Source organism: Fonsecaea erecta (genome assembly GCF_001651985.1).
Source record: "Fonsecaea erecta strain CBS 125763 chromosome Unknown Scaff14, whole genome shotgun sequence".
NCBI classification, from domain to species: domain Eukaryota; kingdom Fungi; phylum Ascomycota; class Eurotiomycetes; order Chaetothyriales; family Herpotrichiellaceae; genus Fonsecaea; species Fonsecaea erecta.
Genome location: NW_017387257.1, coordinates 680,810 through 708,160, shown reverse-complemented (window position 1 = coordinate 708,160; position 27,351 = coordinate 680,810). Strand labels below are relative to the sequence as shown.

The window sequence follows — 27,351 nt, the reverse complement described above, 5'->3', positions numbered from 1 at the left end:
TCTACATAAATTCTCCCCTACTGAACTACAACTGGACCACTATTTCTTCGACAGGCTGGGTAGCGTTCTGATCCGGCATAAATCATCGAAGTCCTCGTCCATCCCGTCCGTCCTGGCTTACGAGCCGACTTTTCTACAGTCGCCATGATCGGGTTACTCCTTACTGAGTATCTGTAGCTCGGGGACTCCAGCTTAACAGCTACCATTACCTCTGCCTTCATGGAGACTTTGCTGCCCTCTCCTTGCGGTTCCTCTATCACTTCGTCCAAAAAATTTGGAAACATCCGTGCTCTCGCATTTTTCCCCTTCCACCAGAAGTCTGGCACTAGCCTTCACAGCTTGTTTCACGGAGTCTAGGCACTTTGCCACCGTAACCGATCCTTTTGCTGCATTCAAGGTCCGCGTGGAAAACTCCTTACGGAGCCCTTTCGCCTGTAAAGTGGTTTGGAGCTCCTTGCCCGAATGGAAGGGATCCCCAAGCAATGAATTGATCTCATTATACGCCGCTGCCAATCAATGAACTTAGGCTTGTCACTGATCCAAGTTTCTATATTGATCTCCCCGTTCTCGAGCACGCCACCAGGGCAAATAGCGTCAGACATATTTCTAGCCATCTCTCCAGTAGGAGTCGCGTAGATGTACAAGCCCAATCAGTCCATCACGAATGAAGGAAGGCCCAATATTACCAACTTCGAAGGGACAACTTGAGAGGACGTGGATTGACTCGGCGAGGTAGGAGAGGTCCAACCCGACAATGCAGTGTTCCGAGAGCAGTACTGATATCTTTAGGTATTCTTCTCTTGCAGTTGTTAGAGAGAGCCAGTTAGGCTCCTGAGGGCCACCAACAGGGTTATTGTCTTATCCTTGAGTCTCTAAAGGTTTGGGTTACCTCTCGTCCTTCTATCCCACACTATCCTTAGGATCTTGATGGTTATGCTTGGTAACAGATTGTCAAGAAGAAGTCCAGAGTCCCTAGGAGATCACCCAAAAAGACTAAGAATCCTGTCATTTCATGACAGAAAACTTGAACGTCTTGGCTTATATCCTTATCAGACAGAACCCAGTGCATGACACAGATTCACCTAGTCTAGTTGGAGCGATTTGTCTAAGTCATCTCTCCTAGCCTTTACCATATGACAAGGAATCATATAGTATTGCAACGTATGTACCTATCTAGATATTCTCCAAAGAGTCCACGCCCGGACGGCGTATTTACCGAGCGTGGTGTCCCGCCGCTCAGCCGTCCATGTCTCGCAAGGCACCGCGGGTGTGTTCTTACCAGCGAGACATCATGCATGACGATCTCCCTCACAAACCGAGCTTATGTCCTCTCTTCTATTATATTTCTTTCTAGTGGCTTGTTCCTTTTAGTGACTCATCCTCCTGTTTTCCCACTCCATTGGTGACTAGTTTTCGAAGTTTAACAGGACCGGCAGCGCGGAGCTAGGAGTGGTCGAGAGGTGGCTTGTTCTTGAGGTTTAATAGGGTCTCTTTGTAGGCGGCTGCCACCACACGAAACTAAGCTGTTCACAAAATTCAACAGGGCAACGTCTGTAGAAATAAATGTTCTAGAACACGACAGATTAGATGTAATAGGGCCGGGAGTATATACCTTCTACCTTCTGAGGCTCCTGCTACCCTCATGCGTCCCAACAGGTGTTCTGACCAGATGAATGCCTGATCTCTTCGTTCCACCTCCCAAAACAGCCGCATACACCCACGGGTCTCGTCAACGAGTTTCTCCCAATCCTGCAGTGACGGTGTTGGTAGCAGTGTCCGGACAATATGTCCCTGTTGCGTAACTGTCCTGCCAGCCAAAACTCTGGAGGCTCTGGATCCAGCGCGACGTCATGGCATGGGCACGGTACACCTGAGTCCGACCGGCAAGATGGGTCGGGTGAATGACTACAAAGCTCCTGCGCAGGCCTGGCTGTCCAGCTTGTAGCACCGAGCTGGGTCGGAACGGTGGCGGTATACTGGAGATCCGGGCGTCCAGCGTGCGGTTGAGACGAGTTGTGCTCTCGCTTCGCTGGTCATTGTCCGTCGTGCCGGCACGAGTTGCAGCCATAAAGTCTATACTTCACCGTGGATCCGAGCAAGATGTACACGGCATCGAAGAAAGTTGAATCTAATAGGGCCATCGGCATTGGTCACGTCTCCAGCTCCATCTTCGGGCTCAGCTGACGGCCACTCCAGGTGGATGTCGGCTTCGCGTTGGACAGGTGGCTGACTTGTGCGCATACTGATGTCTCTATCAAGAATGTACGCTATCCAAATCACTCCGTTCTGTTCTGAGGCGTGGGAAAGGTCGAGGTACTCGGCTCTTCGAGTATGGAGCCCCAGTTCGTGCGCCAGACGCAGAGCAATGGCGATCAGTATCGTCGCGGGCTTCAGATCTTACATACCTTAAAAGAGCTGGACCATTCCAACGAGGATCTGCACACTGAGCAGATCAGCGTCGCCCACGACCACCTCAGAAAGGACTGTCTGGGCGTTGTGCAGGTAGTACGCCGCGCTCTTCCTCGGCGTCGCTTCATCGGAGGATGACAAGGCTGGTGTTAGGAATGGCGCCTCAATCTCCAGCCATAGGCAAACAGACTGAGAATCCTTCCAGTTATTGGTAGGTATCTAGGCGCCATACATAGTAGATAGGGATTGGAGGCAGGTTATTCCTGACAGCTGGCTATGAATGTATCTGGCTAGTTTGTCTTCCGCGGAACCAAAGATGACAAATATGAGGCTCTGCATTGGCGTATCTTATGCGCCGGTCTCATTCTCAGGGTATTATCCAAGGGATGTATATAATGCTTCAGTATTGTAAGGAACAGTGTAGGCAGCCGCTAGAAGTCACCACTCTTCAATCATCGTCCTCTCGCTGCGGTGCCCCGTTGCGCCCCATGCGCTCCCCTAAAGACATATCCCCGGCCCGTTTATGGTAGCTACTGACAAAGTCTGCTCGACCGCCATGCTTCGCAGTCTTTGCTCGAGCGGCGTCGTCTCGATCTCGCTGCGCTCTTTCCCGTTCTGCAATTTCAGCCAGTCTCTGTTCTCGTTGGTGATCGAGGTCAGCGGCATCGTGTTGCATCGCAGCCAATCTTGCCGCCCGGTCTTCTTCATTGGTATCGTCTTTCCTCTGTTCCCGACGTGGACTTCGATACCTCGGAGGCTCAGGCCTCGAAGAATGCCAGCTCTGCATTTTCCGGACTCCGTTGCCGTGCCCATTTCTCCGAGGCGGAGAATTTGAGCGGGAGCGAGATCTTGGTCGTCGTCTCTCTTCGGGCGAATATGAACGTCTTCTCCGAAAAGGGGAACGAGAACGTGACCTCGCAGGCCTCCGCGGAGGAGATCTTGATCGGGATCGAGACTCGGAAGGAGTGTATGACCTGCGTCGCCGGTGTTTGCTTCGACCGTGCCTGTCCTCATCGTCGTCTCGATGTGAACGAGACTTCTCATTTTTGTCTCGATCATCGCGGTGACTATGGTGGCGATGATGATGGTGGTGGTGATGTTTTCTCCTTTTGCGATCTCGTTCTCGGTCATCATCCTCCTTACCTGCCGCCTTGAGCAGTAATCTTCGCTTGACCGGGTCATTCATCATCGCTTCATATGCGGCCTGTTCCTGTTTCTTGATCGCCAGCATGGGGTCTTCTCTGATCTTTGCCGCCGTATCTCTCGCGGTGTTGGCGTTCTGCAGCGCAATGAACGAATCCTCCTTTGCGGACTTCTCCAGTTTCTGGCTCTCTGTGCCCTTGAGCAACCCATCTATCCGCCTTTTACCTAGTAAATAGCCCTCCATCTCCTCCGTCGTGCCGGCCTGGCCGCTCGAAGGTCCATTGTACATCCAGTCCACACGCGCCTGTCTCTTCTTCCCGCCAGCAGCCTCCTGCAATTCTTCGAGTTCTTGGATCGCCCGCTCTTCGGCGCGCTCTTTCATGATCTGATCGATTTTCTTGCGCTCTTCAAGAGCCTTTTTTTCCTCTTCCCAGACCTTCTTCTGGTTGCTCATGAGCACAGGGTGCCATGATTTCTTAAGATTGAGGTCGCCACCCATCTTGACGGTGTGTGGCGGTCCTTCGAGGATAGAGGGAGGTTCTGGTGGATGATGGGATGGCACGCAACCTTGTTTGGAATCTCCGTTTGGACCCAGGGAATAGCCTGCTGAGTGTGTAGAGTACTCGCAGATAGAAGTCGAGGGCCAGAAATGTAAAACTGCTTAGATGTCTGGCGCAGGTGGCAGGCAGAAAACTCCGCAAAACGCGAATGCGGGACAATAATGACTGTGGCAGGCTGCGCTTCTCCGCAATTCCGCAATTCGTTTGCTCACAATCACCGTTGGATCGATTCCCATCCTCTTTCCTTCGTGAGCCTCTCTCTGTATACTGGCGCGACGCCTAGGTATTCGCTAGCACCAAAGCCGCCTCGTCTGCAACCCCGGGCACCGAGTCACTTCGATCGATCACTCATTCCCCAGTCACCCGTACACAACAAACATAATGTCCGACGACGATGATTTCATGCAGGAATCTGATCCAGAGCAGTGCGATGCTTCGTCTCCTTCAAGAGCCGTACGCTCGTAGCTAACAAAAGTCCCTTTAGATACGACTTCGAATACGAGGACGATGACGACCTGGGCGGTAACGACGCCTCCGTCGACATTGAAAACAAATACTACAATGCCAAACAACTCAAAGCCGACAACCCGGCCGAAGCGATCGAGGAGTTCCTCGGCGTCCCGGACCTGGAAGAAGATAAAGGCGAATGGGGTTTCAAAGGCCTCAAACAGGCGATCAAGCTGGAATTCGCGTTGGGCAGATACGACGATGCCGTGAAGCATTACAAAGAGCTCTTGACGTACGTCCGGTCTGCGGTGACGAGAAATTATTCGGAAAAATCCATCAATAATATGCTCGACTACATTGAGAAAGTTGCTGGTCAGCCGACAGCAGGCGCAGGCGCTCGCATGAGCAAGGGGGATTCGGAGACAACGGCGTACAAGTCCATGGAAGAGTTCTACCGCTTGACGCTTGATACCTTTCAGAGCACGAACAATGAGAGGCTGGCTCTCAAGACGAATCTGAAACTGGCCAAGTTGTATCTCGACAAGAAAGACTACAACCAACTGAGCAACAAGGTCAGGGAGATCCATCAGGCGTGCCAGAAGGAAGACGGCACAGATGACCCCGGCAAGGGCACGTATTCGCTCGAGGCTTACGCACTCGAGATCCAGATGTATGCCGAAATGAAAAACAACAAGCGCCTCAAATCCCTATACCACAAAGCTCTCACCGTTCGGTCTGCGGTCCCTCATCCCAAAGTGCAAGGTATCATTCGAGAGTGCGGTGGGAAGATGCACATGAGCGAGGAAAATTGGAAAGAGGCGCAAAGTGACTTCTTCGAGTCATTCAAAAACTATGATGAAGCGGGGTCCATGCAGAGAATCCAGGTCTTGAAATACCTGGTGCTGACAACCATGTTGATGAAATCGACCATCAACCCCTTCGACTCGCAGGAGACGAAACCATACAAGAATGATCCACGCATCTCGGCCATGACAGACCTGGTGGACGCCTATCAACGCGACGACATTCACCGCTACGAGTCCATCCTCAAGGAGAACCAGGATCTGCTCGCCGACCCGTTCATTGCCGAAAATATTGACGAAGTCAGCCGGAACATGCGCACAAAGGCTGTCTTGAAGCTGATTGCACCGTACAGCCGCTTCACCCTCCAATTTATCTCAAAGCATATCAAGATCCCCGTCAGTGAAGTCCAGGACATTCTGGCCGTCTTGATTGTGGACAAGAAACTGAAAGCGAAGATCAATCAAGAAAATGGAACCGTGGTAGTGGAAGACGATCATGCAGGTGACACGCAGCACTTGAACCAGGTTCGCGATTGGACCTCGGCCGTCGAAACCTTGTGGTCTGCGTTGTTCAACGAAGGCGAAGGGTTCAAGCTCGAAGACACCCAGGGTGGTACCTCATTTTCAGGCATGAATCTCCCGATGGGCTTCGAACCCGGTGGGCCCATCCCAAGCCGGGGAATTCTAGCACGTCGGGGCGGTGGACGCGGTCGGGGAGGCGGCAAGCTACTTGCTCCAATATGAGAAGCGCATTTTAGAATGTTTCCAGGTGACAGGGAGATTTGGGCGAAGCCGAAAACCAAAGCAGTCTGCGGCCTGCATATGCCTTCGACTAGGCAAACCTAGCGTGCATTGGGGTAAGGGGGAGCCAGGCCATTTGACATCTGCGTTGTCTTCAATCAAGGCAGCCTCCAACACTACCTGGATGAGCAATGAGGAGAAGTACAGCAACAACATCTGGCCGACAATCATTTCATTGCCCCAGGCGAAGGTCCGAAGTGGTCCGACACCGTAGGCTGAGCCAAGGGTTGGAAGTCCAGCGGCCACGGCCAACAGCGAGAGGCAGAAGAAGTGATGTTCTGAAAGTAGAAGTCGGACCTTCAGGCCTTCAGGAACCACAAAACCTGCTCGGGCAACGTTGATATGGAGTGGCAGTGGGCTAAGCCCTGTGGAAAGTACGGGGAGACCTCTACTGAGTGCCAGCCGGAGATCGATTGGGGATGTGCGGTGGCCCATGACACAGCGTCAACAACGGACATTCCCGTTTGATAGACAGGCGTAGTTGTCAACCTTCGCTGAGGATGGGGTTGTCGCAGACCCCGACCTGAATTTTTTCAGTTTCCTTGTCTCTGGCCATGCCCTCTTTTCTGACCCTCTCTCGCCCAATTCATCGGGAGATTTGACCAAATATGCGCGAGAGATGCAGCAAGACCGTGTCGCCCCTGGCATGACGTTTGTCAGATCGAAGTTGCTATTGGTTTTTGGTTCCTGCGAGTGTTGTCCGCCTTCCCCCGTAAACGGAGAAGGCAAATGGCTGATTGGTAGAGATCACGATGTGATATCATTTTTTGGAAGGACAGCGGAGCTACGTCGGTCTTCCGGCGCTCAACACCTCTTAGTGGCGCGCCCGCATGGTGCTGGTTGCATGGTGGTTGTGGGGACTATTGCGAAGGCTCAGTAGCCCAGTGATGCTCAAGCCCTGCTTGGCGCGGGTATGTATGTGGCCAGCCGCACAGTTTCCCAAGGTGCGCGCCCAGAAAACTACTGACCTTTGGGCCAGGGACAAGAATAGGCGGGTTGGACATCCTGGAGACGCCAATACCTTCTATTTCGAGCCATCACGAGGGTCCAGAGCTCAAAATTGACTCCTGTCCGATTGGACGGAGGTGAATTCCTCAGTGGCATTCTCGTATGAAGGGCCGTCGAGCGCCAGTGGTATGCACAACAGGTTAGATGCTGTAGTCAGGTTGGCACGGGTTGGTCCGACACGGGGGGCTCCAAGAGTCAACCGGGCTCCCGAAAGTCTGAGAACCAAAACCACACAACTCGAGCCTAAAAGCCGAAACCCTGTGGGATCCGAGAACCACAGGAAGGGCGAAGGGGATGGCACATCCCGAAACGAAGGGAATCGACTTGCTATTACCTCTCTGCGCTGGCCGGGTTAATTGGAGTCTCGAGGCGTTCTTGAAACAGGTGTGAAGCATAGGCAATGGTTTCCCACCGGATGTCGGCCCTCCGCTTCACGACGACTGCTATCAGTTGCCCAGGTGGAAATATATCGCCGCAGAGAGGCTGGGGGGCTGTTCTCTCCCAACGAGGGTCGGGTATCTGGGACTTTACCAATCGGAGGCTCGGGTAGCGCGTTGCGTGCCCGGGGGGTCCATCGAGTCAGGCAGAGGAGAACAGGCTGCGAGAATGATGGGCAGGATCTAGAGCTGCAGTAGCTTGTGGTCTGATGTCGTCTGTAGATGTCTTTTGCGCTGGACTTGTCGGTTTTCAGACTGGAACCTCACACCGGATCGGCTGGATCACGGTCCTTGCCTCCAGCCGAAGGCACAAGTGCTGATTGCGTGCCGTGGATCCCTTCCCAAAGGTCAACGATGGTCCGATGATACAGGTTCTCGACTCCCAAAACCCCCCTTGCATATCTCTTCGTTTTGCGGAGAAGGCCAGTCAGTGAAGGCAGCGGAGGTTCGTGTTTTCTGGAGGTCGTATCCACAGGTTGGGGAACTATTGGTTCGCTCCTGTGACAAGCTAGCCAGCCAGTGACCGAAAATGAATGCTGCCAGAGCGACACCCTGCCGTCCTATCCAGACTTGGTTGGAGGGTGGCCAAGATGGAGGGAGAGAAGTGGCCTCGCTAATTCGCCGGCACAGTAGGGAGTGAAGCGGTGACTGAAGCACACATCGGCAAACGGTCACCAACTAAGGTTTTTTTTGTTTTCTGACAGGTGGCAGCCAAGTCATTGCCCAGAAGGGGTTTGCTTTGTTTCCTGGCAAAAGAAGTTCAGGGTGGAAGTGCTCCCAATAAGGCACACGCCTGGGTAAAAGAGCGGCGTGCTCATACCTACCACATTACGGAATACATACCTACAACAACCCACCTGCCTCGTTCCCTTAGGCACAACCCCACCGGTTGGAGGGGCTTTCTTACTCGTAGGTATACCTAGACGGCCTCCACATGGGCATGCCCATGCCCGTAAAGGTGCACTCCGCCTGCTGATCAAACGTTCAGCCAGTAAATTCGGAGCCTTAGCTAGAGCCGTCCACAAACTTGACCCTCAGTTGAGTTCACCTCACTTCAAGCTTTCAATTCTCCCATCTTTCTCTCAATAACAACTCCTGCCTCTCCCTCCTGCGATCTTCTCGTCAACCGTTGTGTCCCATCTCCTCCCAAGCCTCAAATCTATCCTCCTAGCTACCAGCACCGATTGAAAACCCCCATCCTCGGCTCATCTTCCAGGCCGACGAAACCAGGCCGTCGCCCTCTCCCAGCTGCAGACGGTGGCAACTGAGCAAACGGCATATCTTATCCGGCCTGGTCCTCAGGACAAGAACTCAGCTGCTAAAGACATCCCCGATTGGCCCCGAGCGACCATGGCCGGTTGATCAACAAGTTAGCTTTCACAACACCCACTTCGCCAGCATCAGGGGCAGTCCGCGGCACTGGGTTCCAAGAAGGCCTGCATTGGCGCCCCCAGCCTAAGCAAAGAACCAAACCATCATTTAACATCACTTCCCACCTCTTTCTCTTGCCTACCACCTCACTCTACACCCACACGATCCCAGATTGCCATCATTCCAGAGTGCCAATTTGACGGGTTTGGCTTCTCGGTGACTTCGTTGTGTCGACGTCAGCAGGCGCTCTGTTTGAGATAGGCTCTTGGCCTCTCCCACTCCTGGTTCACCCGCAAAGTCTATTCGACTTCATGAGCCACCGTCTCTTTGATTGAGCCATGATTTAAGGCACCAAGAATCTACCACACGCGGTCTACGCAGGACAGCTCCAGGGACTAAATACAGGTCATCAAAGAAACTTGATCACAGAGAGAAGTCTCTCGGCCTAGTTCGGCCCCACCATCTTGCCATCCGTTGTCTATCGTCCTGGCGTTTGACTGTTCGACAAAGAGGAGATGACATTTTGCCCAGAACCAATACCTTCTCACAGTTTGTCCAGTCCTTTTCCTACTCAACAGAATCCACGGCCTCATTGGCAATTCCAGTCCTATAGTCAACACTCTCTCACACGCGAATATTTCCCTGAACATCCGTGCCATCAACACTACAGTTACCCTACTCCGGCTACCTCGATTCGCACGACCTCAGCAATGGCGACGCCAGACGTTGACGAAATGGAACAGTTCCAACAACTCTCCGACCAATATCAGCCAAACCTTCCTGTACGTATATGGTCCAGAACACCACGCATGTATCGCTGAGAATATGTTAGGGACCGATGATAGGAAGTAAAAAGCCTCTATCCGACCTTGTCACCGAATACGCACAAGCTGATCCGACGTATGTGGTCAAGACGAGAGTATGTAAGCTCTATTGCCGTCATTGACTGTATGCTTACGATTGTCAGGCGCTTGAAGCAACGCACTCTGCATATCGACAGGTCAAAGGTGACGGGCAATGCGGCTGGCGTGGTAAGGGCGACTCTTCGCTCCTCGTATCGGAAGGTTAGCTAACCTGATCATCATCTTCGCATCTGCAGGAGCTGTCTTCGGCTATTTTGAGACCCTGTTGCGATCGGGAGATCCCAGCCTCATCACCCAAGAGTTGGTTCGACTCCGAAGCTTTGAGCAGACGATGCGCAGCGTTGGCATCGACTATGAACTCATAACCGACATGTTCGAGTGTACCTGGCAGCTCTTTGACGCTCTCAAGTCTGCGGTCGAGCGTGGGGATACCAACGAGGCGGTGTTGCTTAGTGTGTTCAATGACGCCGATGTGTCGAATTCGATTGTCTATCATTTCAAGGTTGGTGCCTCTCCGAATACCCGAAGGATGCCCGTTAACGTCCTACCAGATGATGACAAGCTCCTTCATGCAACTTCAACCGGACCGGTACGAAGCATTCCTAGAGATGTCCGTTCATCAATATTGTGCCACCAAGATCGACCCTGCAAATCAAGAGATTGATCATGCCGGGCTTCAAGCATTGACGGATGCCGTCATTGCGCCCGCATACATCGCGCTCGAGGTGGCGTATCTGGACAGAAGTTCAGGCGATGAAGTGCCGTCGTACAGTTTCGTGAATGATGCGAAAGGATGGCCCACAATTCGGCTGATATATCGTCCGTAAGTTACTCCTTTCATCTGGCTTCGAATGAACTGAACTAATTCAAGCATTAGCGGGCACTACGATATTATTTACAAAGAAGACCGGATGCCTGCTCCAGAGCCACGGGGGTTGCAGGTGTACCTGCAGACAGATGCTCCTCATTATCTCACAGCTGAGGCCCCTCAGGCCTTCAAATCCGAGGATCCTCGAGCTCTTGACGAACTGTCCTGCATGTTTCCGTCCGCTACACACTCGCTGGCGGATTCGTCGATGCCGTTTCCCGGCAATGGCGTCTTCTCATCCCCATTCCACAGTCCGCCTGCCATGATGTATGCACAGTCAAATTCCGCACAAGCGTCGTACTTTCCACCACATATGCCGCCCACGACTTTTCATACGATGCCACCTTCGCAACACCGGACACAACACGCATCCCCTCCTCCCGTCAGAACCAACTCCCTTCCACAACGGAGCTATTCTACGTCAATGCTGCAGCTAACGCCGCAAATATCCCCTTCACCACAATCTCCTCAGCCCCCGTCTCCGGCGACACCGAATTCTGCCGTCGCGAAATCAATCGTAATGCCCAACATGAAGTCGAACGAACCCCAGATCAGATACAACGAGAACTGTTTCAATTACAGCCTTCAGGGCAACAAAAGCATTCCTCTGGACCCCGCGTCGTTTGGCAGGTCAGTTGCAGATCATCCATCCTCCCATTGTTTGTACCGCCATCAGTTTACTGTACGGCTTCGGTCAAATATTGCTAACACCTTGTTTGACGCTTTCAGTTCGGCTTTAAGCCCCGCACACTTTGCCAATTCAGCCTTCCAACCGCTGATATGGAATGCGGAGGAAGAGTATGGCAAGCGTGACTGACCCAGCCTCTGTCGGAAGAGCCAACACCACTGTTCTTCACCCCAGGATTATACGGTGCTTTTGGCCACTTTCCCCCCACACACAGATGAACCATCTCAAATGCAACCAAACACAACGTGTGCGAATACTTTATTATGCATACTGCGAGCAACAATTCGACCATTCAATCAATCAGATTTCCTGTCAAAATCGCAGCATTTCGATGGCGAGCCGGAACAACCGCTTTTCTGGCATGAGCATACCAGATGCAGAGTAAACGGGGGGTTTCCCACCTGCTTTACCGGTCCACGGCAGCGGTTCCCTTTCTTTCTTCATTCCTGAATGACACAATAACGTCGCCACCGTCATTACCGCTGTATAAATAATCACGAACTCCAGTCTCGATAGAACCGGGAGGGCGAAAGGAAGGGTGTCCTTTCGCGTCCGGTGGATCGGTTGACAGTCTTTTACGGGGAAGGGGGAGCTTAAGAAAATTGGAAAAAAGAGAAAACAGACTCAGGGAGGGACCCAACGGTGCTGTCGTTACAGGGCTGTGGCTATGGGCATATGTGCTCCCGGTGCGCAGGAAAAGGGCCAGGCGAGCAGAGACGACATGGGAATTTTGATTCTCGGCGCTTAAAGGCGCCCCAGTGTTTGTGATGAGGCATCCCCCTTTAGTCTTCGAGCTTTTTTGCTTCGCTTTGCTTTTGCTTTTTCAACAATGAAGTAATGTCTCACACTGCCAACTGCGCGAAAGTGGCGTGTGCGGAACGTGGTATTCCCCAAGTCGCGTGCAGGTGGAGACGGTGGCCCCCTCGCCGTCGTTCGTTCTTGTTGACCAATGTCTGACACGTCGACATCCATTTCATGAAGGGTGCCTCTGAGAAAGATTGTAGCTCGTAGACACATGCATCAATGTCGTCGTCGCACGGGTGATCGGTCTAGTTGGCTTGTTGTCCTCCAGGGCGGCCCGCGGGGCCGGCAAACCATCTGCCCTGCTTGAACCTGTTTTTCCCCTCACGGGTCTCATATTAGATGACTGACTGACTGACTCACTCACTCATTCACTCATCGAGATCGTAAGCAAGTTCAGAGAAGATCCGACTCTTGGATCCTGTAAACGCCCTCCACCATCTCCTTACCCTCAGCCTTCATGGCGTTCAGTCCGTGGACGATCTCGCGCGCGAAGACGTCGGCGACAGATTCCATTGATGGGATACTCGGACGGGAGTCTCCGATCGAGGCCGTAGATGAAGAATACGGTGCGTGATGCGAGCGTAACATCTCCCTCGTCAGCCAGGTCACACTCTTCCCTTCCAGGCCGCAGGCCACGATGCGGCTGAAGCCCCATGACAAGTACCCTCGCGTGGAAGGGTCGTAGGACGGTGAGGACACTTGGGCTGGGGTGAAGTCATAGATTCCTGTGCGGCTTGAAGAGGACACGGCGGCAGCGGCAGCAGCAGAAGAAGAAGAACCAGAGGGCGATGTTGACGGGAAAGACGAGAGTTCTGCTGAGCGTGAAATAGACGAAGGAGACTCCGAGGGCAGTGGTGCGTCATATACGTTCAACCCTACTCCATGAGAGGTAACACCACGCGAGACCTGGACGCCGATCGCACAGATTTTGCGATCGCTTGCTGCTGGTGCTGATGTTGCTGCTGTTCCTTCCCGGTCTGTGACGTGGCGAGGATCCAGCACCCACACCCCCGGGTCGTCTGTCCTTGCGGTGAGAACCCCCCAGCGACGGCAGGTGCGCATGACACTCTCCTCCAACAGTTTCACCCAGCACCTCGCGGTGATGCCGAACCTCCGCAGGTCGACAATGACGTAGCCTGTCAATTGGCCGGGAGCGTGGTAGGTGAGGAGGCCACCACGTGGGGAAGCGTGAAAAGTGGCTAGGCCGTTGGCAGACAGGAAGGCCTGCTGGTCTGCCGAGATGGGATTCGCGAGGAGGTGGCGGCGTCCGACGGTATAGGTGGGTGGGGTGCTGAACGTCAGGAGGACAGGATCTGGGGGCGTCGGGATGTGCGAAGGTGTCCGCGAGCTGGATGAGCCGGTCTCCCAAGGCAGCAGGGAGCTTGCATTGGGGTGGAGGCGCAAGGAGGCTGTCGTCGTATTCTTTGTAGTGCAGTTTCCAGATCCGGCGCCAAGCAATATAGAGTCAGGTCGATCGTGCCGTGGACTCCTTGTATTGACTTGCAGTGAGGTGCGTGTCCCCGCTGTGTCATCATCATTCTCAGCACCAGGAGGAGCAGCAGCAGCAGCATCGATGATACTTCGGCACCGCTGCTGCCTCCCGCCAGGGTCCTTGCCCTGGTCGTCGAACGTCGGTGGATGCGCACTATTCGTTGCCTCGCCCGAGCGTCTCCCTCCGTCCACCGCTGGTGTTGCTGCGTCATCTGTTATGGCCGCACGGAGCCACTGCTTGTATTGAGAATGTGTTTCCAAAATCGCCGTTTGCAGACGCAAAGAGTGGCCGTAAGGGATCAGACCCGGGATGTGCAAGTGACCTAAGCGCATGACGGTGCATAATTGATGTTTTCTTGTTTTACCCTTTTGCTTTCTGGCAATCGATGCCCTTGGTGGTGGTCGACCCCAAACTCTATGTGGTCATATGGCTCGAGGAGCAAGGGGGAACCGGGACCTGGCTGGGCTGAAGACGGTGGATGGTTCAAACTTCAAAGGCGAAGCCGGGACCCGCAGGGCCGTTGCCTCGATGCACGCAAGGTGGTGGTGATGGATTGTGCCAGCAAAATGAACGGGATAGCTAGGGATTCACCCGAGGGTTGATACTCGAACGAGTGTCCGGGCGTTGTCTGGGTTGTTCGGTAAGGCTAGGGCCAAAGTCTCCCGGCAAAGCTGGTGCCGCGTCCTCGCAGACAACAGGCGGGTGGCGTCTCCGGCAAAAGTCAGAGTCTATCGGACCAGGCAAGCATTCGGTTGATCGCAGAGGTGGTGCATCTCAACGAAGGCGTGGGCTAAGAAACGACGGCTCAGGAAGTGCAGATGATTGAGATAGAACGAACAAACAGCTTGGAGGTGGTGATGTATGTCTCTTGCAGGTATGAATCTACGAGGTACCTCGTACATGTTCTTGTTAGTGGTGGTGGTAGTGGTGGTCAAGCTCTTCGGGTAAGTTACCCAACAGTATCAGCGGCCACAGGCCCAGTACATTGGCCTATTGGCCCCCTACAGCCGTTCCTAGTGTTTGTTTTCCTAAGCATACTGTAGAACCAGACTGGAGCAGGAGGACGGCTTCATTCCTTGTGCTGTCGACAAGGCTGAACCGTGCCCTCGGTGTACTACTGTCTACTGAGAGGTTCTCTTTGTCGCGAGACAGTAAGTATTCCCCATTGAAGAAAACTTCCTGTTTCCCCATACAGCACAGCCACTGCACACGACAGGGTCCGAGCAAATGGCATACTTCCTGTCACAAGAGATCAAATGGCACATGTTAAATTTCAGCCCTGCAGTACAGCTTCATATGTCAATGTCCGAGGCTCTTACACTCTCTCGGTCTCTCTCTCTCTTTCTCTCTCTCTTGGTGAGACAGAAGAGCCGAAAAGGCCCGTTTCAAGCCGCCCGAGGCTGCAGGGCAAACAGAAAAAACGGAACTGGTGACTGGGGCTAGGATGACCTCGTAATCAGAGGAAAGAGAGGGGCTAGTGGGCTATGGCACCTCCTCTTTTCGGTATGTATGTAAGCCCACTCGAATCTTGTGCCACTGGTAAAACCCTCCGCCGTAATAGCTTTTTCGCCATGGGTTAAGGCTGAAGGCGACCAGCTGACTGGTTCGATCCTGGGGAGGGGAGGTACACAACAAAATTTCCATGTCGCCGGTTGGGAAGAAAAGATGGAGCATGGAGCCAAATACAGAAGGGGGTGAGCTGGTCGGGCGTTGGTTCGTCGAGGACGGGTTTCCTAAAACCAGGCCTGATCAGGTATTTGCACCAGCCCACCGTGCATGAAGAAAACCACCCAGCCGGCCTAGGGTTGATCATGGACTCCATTATCATAGAACTCCCACGAAGTCGAAAGCGTGCAATCAAATCGCCCGTCTTGCCGACTCGGCTCCCATGAATGACTAAAAAGTGCTAACACCATAATTAGAGCCCTGATCCCAGTAGCCACACACCACCAACACCAACACCAACACGTTTTCCCATACGCACACACACACACCAAGAAGAAAGCCTTTTCCTTGCCGTCATGGCACGTCTCACAGGGCCCAATCACCTCACAGGGCTGGGATAGTGGAACTGCCTATTCCATCATACCCGCATCGAGGACGTCAAAAACACACTTTGGGTCGTTGCTCACGCTTCCAACGCATCATCTGTGGCTTGATGCCAAATTCGTCTCACGTTCGGCGTTGAGAAGCTGCCGGCTCGAGCAACGGGGAGTTTGCACTACCTCAGTGCCCTGTCTGCCGCCAGAGGGGCGTTACGGTGTGATAGCCGCAGCCGATTGGTACTATTGGGGGAGACGAAGGGCGATGATTTACCATAGAGGCAGAAAAGGCTGAACGTCGTTGGTCATCCCTGTTTTCAGATAATGGGCAAACCATTGTCGTCTCGGGGTCACATATATCAACTTCATGCCCTGGCTTTGCTCGCATGATCGTCGAGACTCTCCCCATGTAGTCCAATAAATACCTCATTGCCACACCCCTCCCCCTCTCCCCGATTGCTCGCCCCTTCTCGCATCGACACCCTCTATTCCAAATAACTGCACAGCCTGTGCCCTAGAAGAAGCTCATCCAGCCTCGAGCAACAGCAGCAGCAGCAGCAACCACTTATTACGCCGAGGCCATCCACAGCCTCCCAGATCAAGGAATAGGTCGTAAACCCACTTTCTGCTTCTTCGTTGTCCACCATGAGCACCACCTCGCACAGCTGCGCCTCTACCAATGAGATGTCAGCCAGGCCCAAGACTGTCGACGGCCAGGACACATACCGAAACGGACCTCAAGCCCAGTCGGACACCCCAGAAGCGTTGGCCGAGGTGAGAGAAAAACAGGACTTTCCTCTTCCTCCTCCTCTTCCTTCTTGCTAACGATCAAGGCCCGATGTGGTCCTCTTTCCTTTTTTGTCATCCCCCCAAAGCGGCTGCTGACAATGGACCACCAGTACAGCGAATACCTCAGCCGATGTATTGCCATAGCTGACAACGAGACCGCCACCTCCACTGCTACGCAGCAGCAGCAGCAGCCGGGGAAGAAGCGGAAATGGGCTTCTGCTCACAAAAAGTGACCGAGACCCTTTCAACAACCACCCCTGGAGCGGGACGTCACCGGTTCGATATCGAGCTTGAGAGTTCGGGGCTAAGGGAAAGCATTTCTCACGGTGCGTTGAAGCAGCCGGCAAGGACCCGCTTGCCACTAGTGTGGGCAGCCAGCATAGTCAAGGACAGTTTGGAAGAAACTTGGAGAAAAGGGAGGCGTGGGCTCGAGTCTCGCTTGCAGACGACTTCCCTCTTTGGTCGCATTCAAACACCGGTCGGAGAGCTGCATCTGCATTGTCGTAGACGTCGGCCCGTCATCAACCGTGTTTGTAGCCAGTGGTCTATGTTATCAGAAATAATCTGCTGCGTCAATGTCGCGATATCGTTCCCGCAAGCTCCCAGTCCGCCCAGGGTTCGCGGTGCCGTGATGGACTTTGCTGCTCCCGTCATACACTCCTTCGGCGAACACCTTCTCCACCCTGGTGAAGTCTTGGAAGACATCGACGTGCATTGCCAGGTGGTATTCACTGCTCGCCTGCCATCCATATGCCACCTGTGGGTTCCCCAGAACTGAGACGATTTCCCCACCACGGAGCAGGCATCCACGGTCACCTAACTGGCTGAGAAGGGTGTGGTAAACCTTCGCGATGGCAAGATGACTGTCATCCTTAATGATCGCCTTGTTCGCCCAGAGGATGACGGCCACCAGCGTGCAGAAGTGGATGAAAGGGATGACTCCAAGAATCGCACCCGCGAATCTCCATGTCACCTTGAGGACTTGCGCGGCAATGGGCTGCTCCTTGCTCGTGACAATCTTTCTAGACATGGCTGGAGAGTTGTCCATGAATGAAATTGCTCCCATAGTGAACGACGAGATCATGTTGGCCATGTCATAAGGCCCGAGCGTCCCCGGAAGGTTCAAGTCCGACAAATTCGTGTATACCGCGTATTCTTCTTTGCCATCAGCGCTCGGAGGGTTGTCACTCCATCCAATTGCACCTGCGAGCATCTTCGCAACAAAGGCATATATTTCATAATCGGAAGAGACTTCATTGTAGTCGTCCCCCACTTGAGGCTGTGAAGGCGTCAGCGGTGCCCAAAGGGAAGGTCCTTGATAGCGGTGACCGAGGAGATGGACAAGACAATTCAAAGGGCAGCACTCACCACTGTATTATTGCAGACAAAGTAAGTCCCGACTCCGTCCTCGTAGAAGTCGTCATCGCCACTGCTGCCGGGGTATGCAGCAGCTTGGAAGGTGTGGATCTCCACGCACCCTTCACCGCAGGTTGAATTCAGTTTAGAGATGGTCAATAGGCCTCCTGGCCCAGGACTCGCTGGAAGGGATTTGTTAACGTGTTTGGAGCCGTCGATATAGACGATGTATGACAGGTTGCCATACACCCCTTTGGTGACAGGGTAGTCTTGGCAGTAAGCTTGGGATTCAATATATCGTGAAGAAATTATGGCGTTGGCCGGGTCATCTGCGTTCTGATCTTGAAAGTAGTAGAACGAAAACCCATCCGAGGACGAGAAGTAGCTCTGCTGGTATTCCACAACATCATCGTCTTCAACCAGTGGGGTTGTGGTCTCTCCACGAACCCCCCATTCTTGGACAGCGGCCAAGTCAGCCGGGTAATCGCCAGTCGAAAGCGCATTCAAGTCGACGATGCTGATGCTGCCTTTACGAGTGAGAACAAAATCGGTTGAGGTGTCCAAGTTGTAGTTCAGACCAATGATGCCTACCAGGACCGTGACCGCCAGGTGGACAAGTAGCCACAAAACGCAAAGAATCTGAGTCCTGGACGGCAGGTAGCTGTGTTTCCGGTTCCGCCCTTTCCAAAGGAGCTTGATGACATTCAAGAGGCTGTCGCAACCCAGGACAAGATCGAAAGTCTCAAGGGGTCGGTAACATGCCGCCAATATTCGCCAGCGGAGGAGCTTTGCATAGCTGCGCAATGATGCCGCCAAGTTTACTCCGAGGAGAAGGGAGACACCTGTGGTGAGGGCGTTAAAAACCCTGCGTTCTGGTACGCTGATGGTTGGCTTTTTCGAATAGGCGTAGAGAATGCCAAAGTATACGACACAAAGAGTCAGGGTATTGACCCATTCGCCAATAGTCAGCCGCCAAAGCCGTTTTCGCTGTATGCTGTGTCGGTACTCTCTCGAGGTATTGTGATCCGGACATTTCAGTTCCAGAGCTTCGTGAAGTGAGGGTGTGATAGAACCGTGTATGCGTTCCTTCCATCCACTCCGACTCGAGAGCCTCCTGTCATTGAGCAATTGTTCGGCTGGTCTTGCCTCTGGGTCTGTTTGTTTGGTCAAAGGGCAGCCAGCATCGCGTTGAACCCTTCACTTACGTGGAAGAGTTGGAGCCAGAGATACCACGCTAGACAGGTCGGTATTGTGCCTTATTGGAGGCAAAAAAGGCGATGGAGGCGAGGGGGGAGGAGATACCTCGATGACAGGCACGTGTGGTGTTTCTGGATCATGTGGTGGCTGGCTCTGAACATTATCATGAACGTCGTCGTGATCTTCGTAATGCGCATCTTCTTGGAGGTGACTTTGTTGGGGGCCCGCCCCCTCCTCGCCGTCTCCCGCTGGGATTGGACTGTAGTTCGCCGATGCTTGAAGAGCCATGTCCACGGTAGTTCTGGCTCAACGGCCCTGGGTGCGTGTTGCAACTGGAGTTCGCTGCCATACTTTCCACGAAGAGGGGTGTTGATGGAGGATATAGCCAGGAGAATCTTCAGGCCCAGGTCTGGACGGCACTAGTCAAAAGGCCGATTCAATTCTGTTTGAGAGGACAACGTCTCCATACCCATTGCGAACCCGAGTCTTCAGCCCAGTAACGGGCCGGGATTTGACAGAGGCCATATTGGAACAGGCACGTTGCTCAAGGAAAAGTGTCACTGTTTTGCCTATGGGGCGGTTTCAACGGGCATCACTAGCGCAGCAATCTGCTGACATCCCTGCAAACCTGGCCAGTCACTCACGCTAATCCATAGCCTTGTGCTCCTGGGCCAACAATCATGGTCAAATAACAGGTTGGTGTGGGTTTGTGACAGGCCGCCAAACACGGGGTGCCTTATTCAGACAGCGAGTAGAGCATGGCCCAAAGGACCGTCTACTGGGCCGGCAATGCAACACCGAAATCGCGCAGACTGCTCGGGATACGACAGTGTCACAAGGTGGGATTCCACGTATGTAAGCAGAAGCCATCAGCTGTACCGAGTAGAATGAGACTGATGTGAAAGTAAGGAGGTTTGCGTTAGGCAACTGTGTCGTCAAGAAGGCGAACCTGTGTCACAAAGGTGGTGAAAAAGGAGAGGTTTCACAGACCACAACAGCCCTTTCTGCCTCGAGTCCTCCTGACTAGGGACAGAGAGCCACTGCACTGCCAGGGCGGCTGCGGGACCCCCCATCCCCCTGCGGAATCTGGCCCGTACCGAGCTTCGAATCCACACTATTATTGAATGGCACTGTTGACGTGGTGCGTATATGAAGTACCTCCTGGTGTTTTCGCAACGCGGATGGGTCTATCTCCGGAGGCTAGAGCTCGAACAACGCCGAATCGACAAGTAATTCGTACCAACCAAGGCCTGTCAGTGGAGTTCCCTCACAACCTGTACATACATAACAATGCCGAAGACTACTACCACCTCATTGCAGGAACTTCAGCAAGAACCGCCTCGCCGGTCACAAGGCGCGCCTCTGCACGGAGGAAGAGCCGAGACACCGATGGATACTCGAGGCCTTCCACCAGGTCAATAACTCGCCACTTGCGACAGCATTTGGATGGTGTGACGCGTCCTCGATGGTTAGCCAATCTTGCAGTGTCCAAATCTGGTATCCCTGCAGGGCATATTATCGAGGCTGTCCTGCGATAAGCCAAGAGAGAAGAGTTGGGATTTCAAGTTCCAGGAAGCTGCAGCCAGCCAGCCATTGATGATCTTCTTCATTGGGATGCGGGCATTGCTGAGGTCTCACGCTCCCGGTGGCGGCGCCTCGAGCAGGCACAGCTTCAAGCGACGGTCTAGTAGGAAAGATCTTTGGCATAGTCGAGGAAGATCAACCAAAGGGGTAAACCATCCAGCCTCCTCCGATAGAAGTTGTAATTCGTGTTTCAGACACGTGCGGGTATTGCGCAGCACGAACCGGCAAAGCACATGGTGATGCTCTGTCCACATTGAATATTCGAACAGGCGCAAATATATGATGGTCGCCAGCATAATAGCAGGCGTAAGGGCCAACAGAGTGCCTGTATCGACGACGACGAGTCGAGCCAGCTCTGAGGCGAGTTTGGACGGTACAGTCGTAACAATGAGCGACCGTGCCCGTGCGGAACACCATTGTAATATATTCTGGTTCTTCAACTCTTTTTCATATCACTACCAGACGCATCCGCAGTGTTCGCAACGTTCGAGTCTCCTGTCGCTGTTTTGCCAAACTCCAATCCCAAATTCGACCACTCGTCTTTTGCCATGAGGCCTTTCTCCATGCGGCATCCCAGATATTCCTTCGCCAGTAGGCGACACTCTTCATTGTTCCTTCCAGGAGGGTTTTGCCTCCTCAAACATCGTAGATAGGAGGAGATGACGTGCTTGCATTCCGCATCGTGATCAAGTGGAAAAGAACCGCGCTCTGGAGGTGTCGGTTTGTAGTTGGCGGCGCCACCACCCGGCGCACCGAAGCCAGACATTTGAATATTCTCGAACCAGATAACAAGAACGTGACAATTGGGAAAAGCTGAGCGTAGAGAAGGCTGATATGGCCTGAACGTTGGCAAAAGATTGTTTGTTGAAACTACGTTGTCAGAACCTAGATTAATGTCAGGCGACGCGAAGCTCCAAGCTCCAAGCTCCAAGCTCCAAGCTCCAAGCTCCAAGCTCCAAAAATTCACCATCACGTGTGCGCGCCATCTATTCAGAAACAAAACTCGGGACTTAGAAGTGGAGGACTTGTTCGACATTTCATTATCATTCTTAAGGGTACACGGAATGGTCTATTTGCTACGTAGGTAAAGTGCTGAAGAGCCAGCTTGCCAGGGGTGGAAAGACTCGGCCGCAGATGGCAAGCAGATGCCTCCAGATCAATGACTTCAAGCCAGCTAGCCTCACCGATCACAACCGTCGATAAAAGAGTAAGACAAACTAATAAATAATTAGCATGTCTGAAGAACAGTGCAGAGCGTCATATCGGGAGGAAGCGAGCAACGTTTCAGTTCTCCAAGGTGATGTATGTTCGACATGGGGGTTCAGTAAGAACACAGCGAAATACATGAGATCATCAGGTTGGACGCGTTGACAGGGAGGTATGCTCTCACCTTTCTCGTACTCGGTACTTTGAACTCAGGAAGAAAGAGACAAATACACCTGCGCCAAACAATCATCGGTCAGCTCAGCCGAGAGGATCAGGGGTTCATGCGAAAAGGAAGAAAGGATAAGCATCTGTTTCAGGCTATTAGCAACTCTGTCAGCGAGAGGTCGGAAGCAGCAGAAAGGCCCAGGACACAAACCTCATTAAATCAGAATTTTCAGTGTCAACGTTCATTTCCCAGCGAAAGCTCGGATCAAACAGTGTGAATAGTGTTCATCATAGGATGCAAGTTGAGGTGAGAGACAGGAGGGGTCACAAATACCTAGAAACAACGCTGTTAGCACCACTCCACGCATCTTGTATCGTCCAAAAGTATATCGGGACAAGCAGTCGATCAGCTGACGAGTTCTCAACAAGTGTTACGGCCCCTCCACATCCACAAGGTTTGTACGCCCTGCTTTTACAGATAAGTGGTGCCGCACACGCAGTCTGTCCGCCCGTTCGTTCAAGTCTTCGTCACAGGAAATAGGATGGGGTAAGGGGGAAGAGTTGATCGGTGAGGGATGTACCTGCAACAAATTCTCATTAGCTTCCCACGCCACGATACAGAAAATCTGGGAATAAGCGAGGGATGCTCATAAATCAGACAAGGCTGAAACTTGTAATAGACAGATTCCACATGGTGAATTAAGTCTGAGGAATGCCATTCGTGTCAAAGGGTCATCACCAAAGGAGAAGTGAGAGGCGTAGCAAGATGGTACCTTTTAAGAGCAATATTGCGCAGTCGCTGTGGCGTACGAAAGTCAGCCTAACAAACACCTATCAAAACCTTCCAACAAGTCAGCGGTGCTTCGACCAATGCAGCATGCACAGGAAATAGGGCAGAGAGGAAGTCAGCGTAATTCTAGAGATAAATTTTATTCTTCATAGAACATGAGTCCTTGGAGTTGGATTGCATAATGTTCATCATTCGAGAGGGGGACAGGAGACAGTGTTGTGCTAACCTTGACAGCCAGCTACGCATGAAGGGTAGGTGAGTGCTTGCGTGGAGCGAAATGCATGATTTCAAGTCAGAACGATGAAATTCAAGAAGTGAATGCAACTCGAACTTTTGGAGAAACTGGAGGACGAACAAATAAATTTTTGCCAAGCTCGGCTAACCCTTTTAAGTCTAGCGCAATATGTCCATCAGAGCCTCGTCCAAAATCTCAGCCTCGCCGTCACGACAAGCCGAATGTCCTTTTTTTTCTTCCTTGGTTCCCGAATCAGCCACCAGCAGCAACATGTCGCCCCTACTTCCGAAGGCGCCGTCATCGGCGTCAAAGATCAACATTACCTCGGGTCAACTTCCGCCGTATGTTACGGCCTCGCAAGCTCCTACCAAGAAATCCCCGTGGCGCACCATCCGCGGGCTTGATTATAATCAATATGCGGCGGTCATTATGCCCGAGGAGCTATACCATCTCATCTGGAAGAAAGTGGAAGCAAACATAATGCCCATGAAATATTCAAAAGTCATTATGAAGCTCGAAGATGTACTCAATGGGGAGTTTTTCACTGCATACGTCAAAAGAGGTGAGGCCGATTGAATATCGCCTTCTCCTATCCACTCCCAACGTTGGGAACAGATCTTGTGCAGGAAGCCTGACTCCTTTTTGATCTTCAGGAAACATCCTCATGCTCTCAGAGGGTGAAGCAGGAGTTGAAAACAACTTTTCGTTGAAGGAAGGTGTGTGAAGCTAACCATTCAGTCGGAGCAAAGCCATTACTTGGATTTGGAATTCTATTCCGTAGACGTTTCCTGAGTTGACTTGGGACATCAGGAGTCCTGAGGTTGGACCTTACGAAAGACTCATACGAGCGAGCTGGTCTGCAAGGCACGCCGATACCGTCTGGCGGCAGCAAACATGTCAAGTTGAGATACCGTGAGTCTCTCTTTCCGTGTTTCTGCGTTGTTGTTCTACCTCGGCGGAACTACAAGTCTAGCCTCAGATATTGGGCTGACATTCTAGCAGTCGTAGAGATCAACCTTCGCCTCCCTTCAATGCTACACGGCAAAAAAGGCTTCGAGCGGCTCGTCTGGGCCGCAAAGAATGTTCTGAACAGAAGTCTCCACTGGCTCTTCGTAGATCTCAATACAAACATTGAAGGTAAATATTTTCTACACCTCGACGCTGGTTCTGTCCGGTGGTACTGATCTTCGCTACAGATATCTCGGGTCAGAACACACTGCCTTTAAGCGTACACTATCCTACCACCCACACATTGGCGCCGTCGACACAGTCTCTGCCAAACACCCTGACCCCCCGTACAATTGCTTCCATAGCTGATGGGGTCTCTCTTCTGCCTGCAGAGGCACATGAGTCTTTGTTTGATGTACTGGAATATGTCGATATGCTCTCACTGGCTTCGCCTCGCGTCCAAGCCACCCACCAGACTCACTCTTTCCTCAGCCGCTATGAGGTGCCCGACCTCCCAGACGATGTCGACTTCAATGGCCCCAGCACGCCAGGCCAAATCGTCAAATTGCTTAGGTGGACTGGCCTCATACCGTCTCGATGGGTGTTGGAATTATTTTGTGCTGTCATGTAAGTTGATCGTATCCTAATGAGCAGGGAAAAGAAGTTATCGGGCAGAATCATATTCTACCTACGCCGCCATTTTGGAGTCGTTCTCTTGCCGCGTTCGTCGCTAAGCTAGTTTAAAACAGAAGATACTCTCGAGCCGAAGTCTTCGAAGCACTACCGAAGCAGCAGCAATGGCTGGCGATGAGTGTCTCTTCCCACAAGACGCAAGCGGTCAACCAGGTCGACGGTTATACGCTCTTACTTCAGCCGGCCCGGGCTGCTGGACAGCCTCGAAATCCCCATCCAGACACCCAAATCGCTGCCACTCCAGAGGACATAGACATGGACCAAGTGGAGGTCGTACGGCAACCTTCAACCCAACAGCAGGGCGACGATGTGGATATAACCCTGGCACCGACACCCGAAAACCCCCAGCAAACGAAGGAGCCTGCTCCATCGAAGGTGGGGTTTCAGTGTTATCTCTGTGCCGAATACATTGGCAGCCTGACCTAGCCAAGCAGCCTGGGCGCAGCCGAGCACCTGAAATTCCGAGAGGTGCGAAGCTTATTAACTATTGGATTAGGCTGTCAACAATGTGGGCCAGCAGCATTGACCATGTCCTTCACTGAAAGTGAGATGCTAAGAAAACCCTTTTCGCCCTGCTGTCTACCCCAAGTCGGTTTACATTCTTTGATACAGGTCGACTCAATAGGAGAACCTGAAGGCAGGATGATCGTCACCCAGATTGTTGAGCTCGGACTCGGGCAAATTGTACCGGTAATCCCTCGCGCCCTTGTCCCGGAGCCTGTTCTCTCTCATGAGGTACCATAAGAGAAAGCACGAAGCCAATGCACCACCCGAAAGAAGCCCCACGCCTACTCCGAAGCCAACGGGATATGTCGGAGCTTGCGACTGAAGATATATGTTGCTTCCGACAATGCCACCAATATTTCCAATGGCCAGTTGCATCGCAATGCCCACCCCGCGCTTGTAGTGGCCGCCGAGATTGTTGCTCAGCCATCCTACAATCCCCGGCTGTGCCACGACTATGCCGCTTTCGAGGAGGTAGAGGGCAAAATAGCGGACTGCAACTGAAACCGAAAAGTATGACAATAAGATGGCATACGCGATGATGGCGAGGATGCATCCGGCGAAGATGAACAGGAATCGGTGCTTGAGGTAGTCGGAGAGGAAAGCACAAGTCAAACATACCACTGTCCCAAAGATATAGAGGGGGATCGTCATCACCTGGGCTCTTGTCGAGGTCCAGCCCAACTCGAAGAGTATCGTGGGCAGGAAATAAGCAAGTCCATAGCTGGTCGTAAGTATGCAGAGGTACGTGAAACTGGCGATCCAGATCTTGAGGTCGCCGAAGCAACGCTTTACCGCCTGCTTATTCAAAATATTCATCTCAATGTGTTTGGTGTCCGATGCCAGTCTCTCCCCCCAGAATTGTCGTTCATCTTCGGTGAGGAACTTTGCCGTCTCTGGCCAGTCGGGGAGGACCCAGTACGCCGGGATCGCCACCGCAATGGTGATTAACCCTTCGATGATCAAAATCCATCTCCAGCCGCCGTAGCCCGAGATCCCGTTCATTTTGGCAATCCCGTAGGCTAGGAGACCACTGAAAGCTCCCGTGATGAGGGAAGAGCCGTAAAAGATGTTCATCCTCCACTGAAACTCGTGCCTCTTATAAAACATTGTCATCAAGTAGATCGATCCCGGATAGATGCCCGCTTCAAGGCCACCCAGGAGTACTCTGCAGACAACGAGGCCAGAATAAGATCTTGTCAATCCTTGACACATGGTCACCACGCCGAAGAGAAAGGTCGAGAGGCTCAGGAAAAGCGACGGTCGAACTTTCTTGATCAAGATGTTCGCGGGAACTTCCAGCAGGATGTACAAGATGAAGAAGACGAACAGGACGATATTGAAGTCGTGGCCATGCATATGGAGATCCTTCTCCAGGCCTTGTATCCGAGCATTTGCGATATTGACTCTACATTCCTTTCAGCGGGAGTACTTGTTATGGATGGCGATACTGACCTGTCAAGAATCGTACACATGAACAGCAGACACAGCATCGGCAACAAATTCAGGTCGCATTTTAAAAGAATGCGCCTTTCAGAGATGCGAACATCGTTGGTCTCGTGCCTAATTTCTCTTGCGATGCCAGCGTACTCCTCTTTCTGCATCGACCTGGGTGCAGGCTGGGCCTCGTCCGCTTCCATCTCTATCTCGGAAAAAGATACGCTGGAAAAGATAGGGCAATCCTTCCAGTACCCGAGGATAAACGACGACGGCAAAGACGAGCTCCAGGGCCATGAGAGGGAGGGGGGACGACTATTAAGGCGGTCACCCTCCATCCTGTCCGTCGCTTTGATCGTGCCGGCCTCGGACTAAATGGTACCAAGGCTCTCGACGACAACCGGACACCGAATCATTGCCTTTGACGGAATTCAGCCGTGGCATTAATGCACTGTTACCAAACCTGGCATAAAGAGAGGTTGAGGCACGGCGCGACATCAAGACGTCCACTAACGCTGAAGAGACAGCGATGGATGCTGAGTAATAGGATCGTGTAAGAGTGCAGAAGCTCTTACACTCGCCCAGAATAGGAAAGTGCGTACACCGAAAGCGGCTAGCCCATTACCAAATCACCTGCTTCCACCAATAGGAAACATCCACATGAGGATCCCTTCCTACTACTTCTTTGGGCCCCGCAACCGGCTGCAGAAA

At 52.6% G+C, this 27,351-nt stretch overlaps 10 protein-coding genes across 10 annotated transcripts; 4 read left to right on the top strand and 6 right to left on the bottom strand.

Moving 5' to 3' along the window:
* Positions 1-1,729: 1,729 nt before the first annotated feature.
* Positions 1,730-2,068, bottom strand: AYL99_11576 (hypothetical protein; the record flags this gene model as incomplete). The annotated part of the gene is made up of 1 exon (XM_018843082.1): positions 1,730-2,068. One exon carries the CDS (start codon positions 2,066-2,068, stop codon positions 1,730-1,732), a length of 339 nt encoding a protein of 112 aa, XP_018687842.1.
* An 839-nt stretch (positions 2,069-2,907) lies between these two features.
* Positions 2,908-4,051, bottom strand: AYL99_11575 (hypothetical protein; the record flags this gene model as incomplete). Its single annotated transcript, XM_018843081.1, has 2 exons — positions 2,908-3,515; positions 3,553-4,051. The coding sequence occupies 2 exons, from the start codon at positions 4,049-4,051 to the stop codon at positions 2,908-2,910; spliced, it is 1,107 nt and encodes a 368-aa protein (XP_018687841.1).
* Positions 4,052-4,493: 442 nt separating this feature from the next.
* AYL99_11574 (COP9 signalosome complex subunit 2) lies at positions 4,494-6,106 on the top strand (the record flags this gene model as incomplete). The annotated part of the gene is made up of 2 exons (XM_018843080.1): positions 4,494-4,537; positions 4,597-6,106. 2 exons carry the CDS (start codon positions 4,494-4,496, stop codon positions 6,104-6,106), a joined length of 1,554 nt encoding a protein of 517 aa, XP_018687840.1.
* A 3,583-nt stretch (positions 6,107-9,689) lies between these two features.
* Positions 9,690-11,527, top strand: AYL99_11573 (hypothetical protein; the record flags this gene model as incomplete). The annotated part of the gene is made up of 7 exons (XM_018843079.1): positions 9,690-9,761; positions 9,812-9,898; positions 9,947-10,010; positions 10,079-10,344; positions 10,394-10,665; positions 10,720-11,340; positions 11,440-11,527. The coding sequence occupies 7 exons, from the start codon at positions 9,690-9,692 to the stop codon at positions 11,525-11,527; spliced, it is 1,470 nt and encodes a 489-aa protein (XP_018687839.1).
* Positions 11,528-12,595: 1,068 nt separating this feature from the next.
* On the bottom strand, positions 12,596-14,026 carry AYL99_11572 (hypothetical protein; the record flags this gene model as incomplete). Its single annotated transcript, XM_018843078.1, has 1 exon — positions 12,596-14,026. One exon carries the CDS (start codon positions 14,024-14,026, stop codon positions 12,596-12,598), a length of 1,431 nt encoding a protein of 476 aa, XP_018687838.1.
* A 2,355-nt stretch (positions 14,027-16,381) lies between these two features.
* Positions 16,382-16,758, top strand: AYL99_11571 (hypothetical protein; the record flags this gene model as incomplete). Its single annotated transcript, XM_018843077.1, has 2 exons — positions 16,382-16,510; positions 16,636-16,758. 2 exons carry the CDS (start codon positions 16,382-16,384, stop codon positions 16,756-16,758), a joined length of 252 nt encoding a protein of 83 aa, XP_018687837.1.
* A 320-nt stretch (positions 16,759-17,078) lies between these two features.
* Positions 17,079-19,366, bottom strand: AYL99_11570 (hypothetical protein; the record flags this gene model as incomplete). Its single annotated transcript, XM_018843076.1, has 3 exons — positions 17,079-17,804; positions 17,894-19,035; positions 19,087-19,366. 3 exons carry the CDS (start codon positions 19,364-19,366, stop codon positions 17,079-17,081), a joined length of 2,148 nt encoding a protein of 715 aa, XP_018687836.1.
* Positions 19,367-21,098: 1,732 nt separating this feature from the next.
* Positions 21,099-21,428, bottom strand: AYL99_11569 (hypothetical protein; the record flags this gene model as incomplete). Its single annotated transcript, XM_018843075.1, has 1 exon — positions 21,099-21,428. The coding sequence occupies one exon, from the start codon at positions 21,426-21,428 to the stop codon at positions 21,099-21,101; it is 330 nt and encodes a 109-aa protein (XP_018687835.1).
* Positions 21,429-23,328: 1,900 nt separating this feature from the next.
* On the top strand, positions 23,329-25,125 carry AYL99_11568 (hypothetical protein; the record flags this gene model as incomplete). The annotated part of the gene is made up of 6 exons (XM_018843074.1): positions 23,329-23,620; positions 23,712-23,774; positions 23,869-23,970; positions 24,061-24,195; positions 24,255-24,633; positions 24,756-25,125. 6 exons carry the CDS (start codon positions 23,329-23,331, stop codon positions 25,123-25,125), a joined length of 1,341 nt encoding a protein of 446 aa, XP_018687834.1.
* Positions 25,126-25,317: 192 nt separating this feature from the next.
* On the bottom strand, positions 25,318-26,843 carry AYL99_11567 (hypothetical protein; the record flags this gene model as incomplete). The annotated part of the gene is made up of 2 exons (XM_018843073.1): positions 25,318-26,611; positions 26,659-26,843. The coding sequence occupies 2 exons, from the start codon at positions 26,841-26,843 to the stop codon at positions 25,318-25,320; spliced, it is 1,479 nt and encodes a 492-aa protein (XP_018687833.1).
* Between the last annotated feature and the right edge of the window lie 508 nt (positions 26,844-27,351).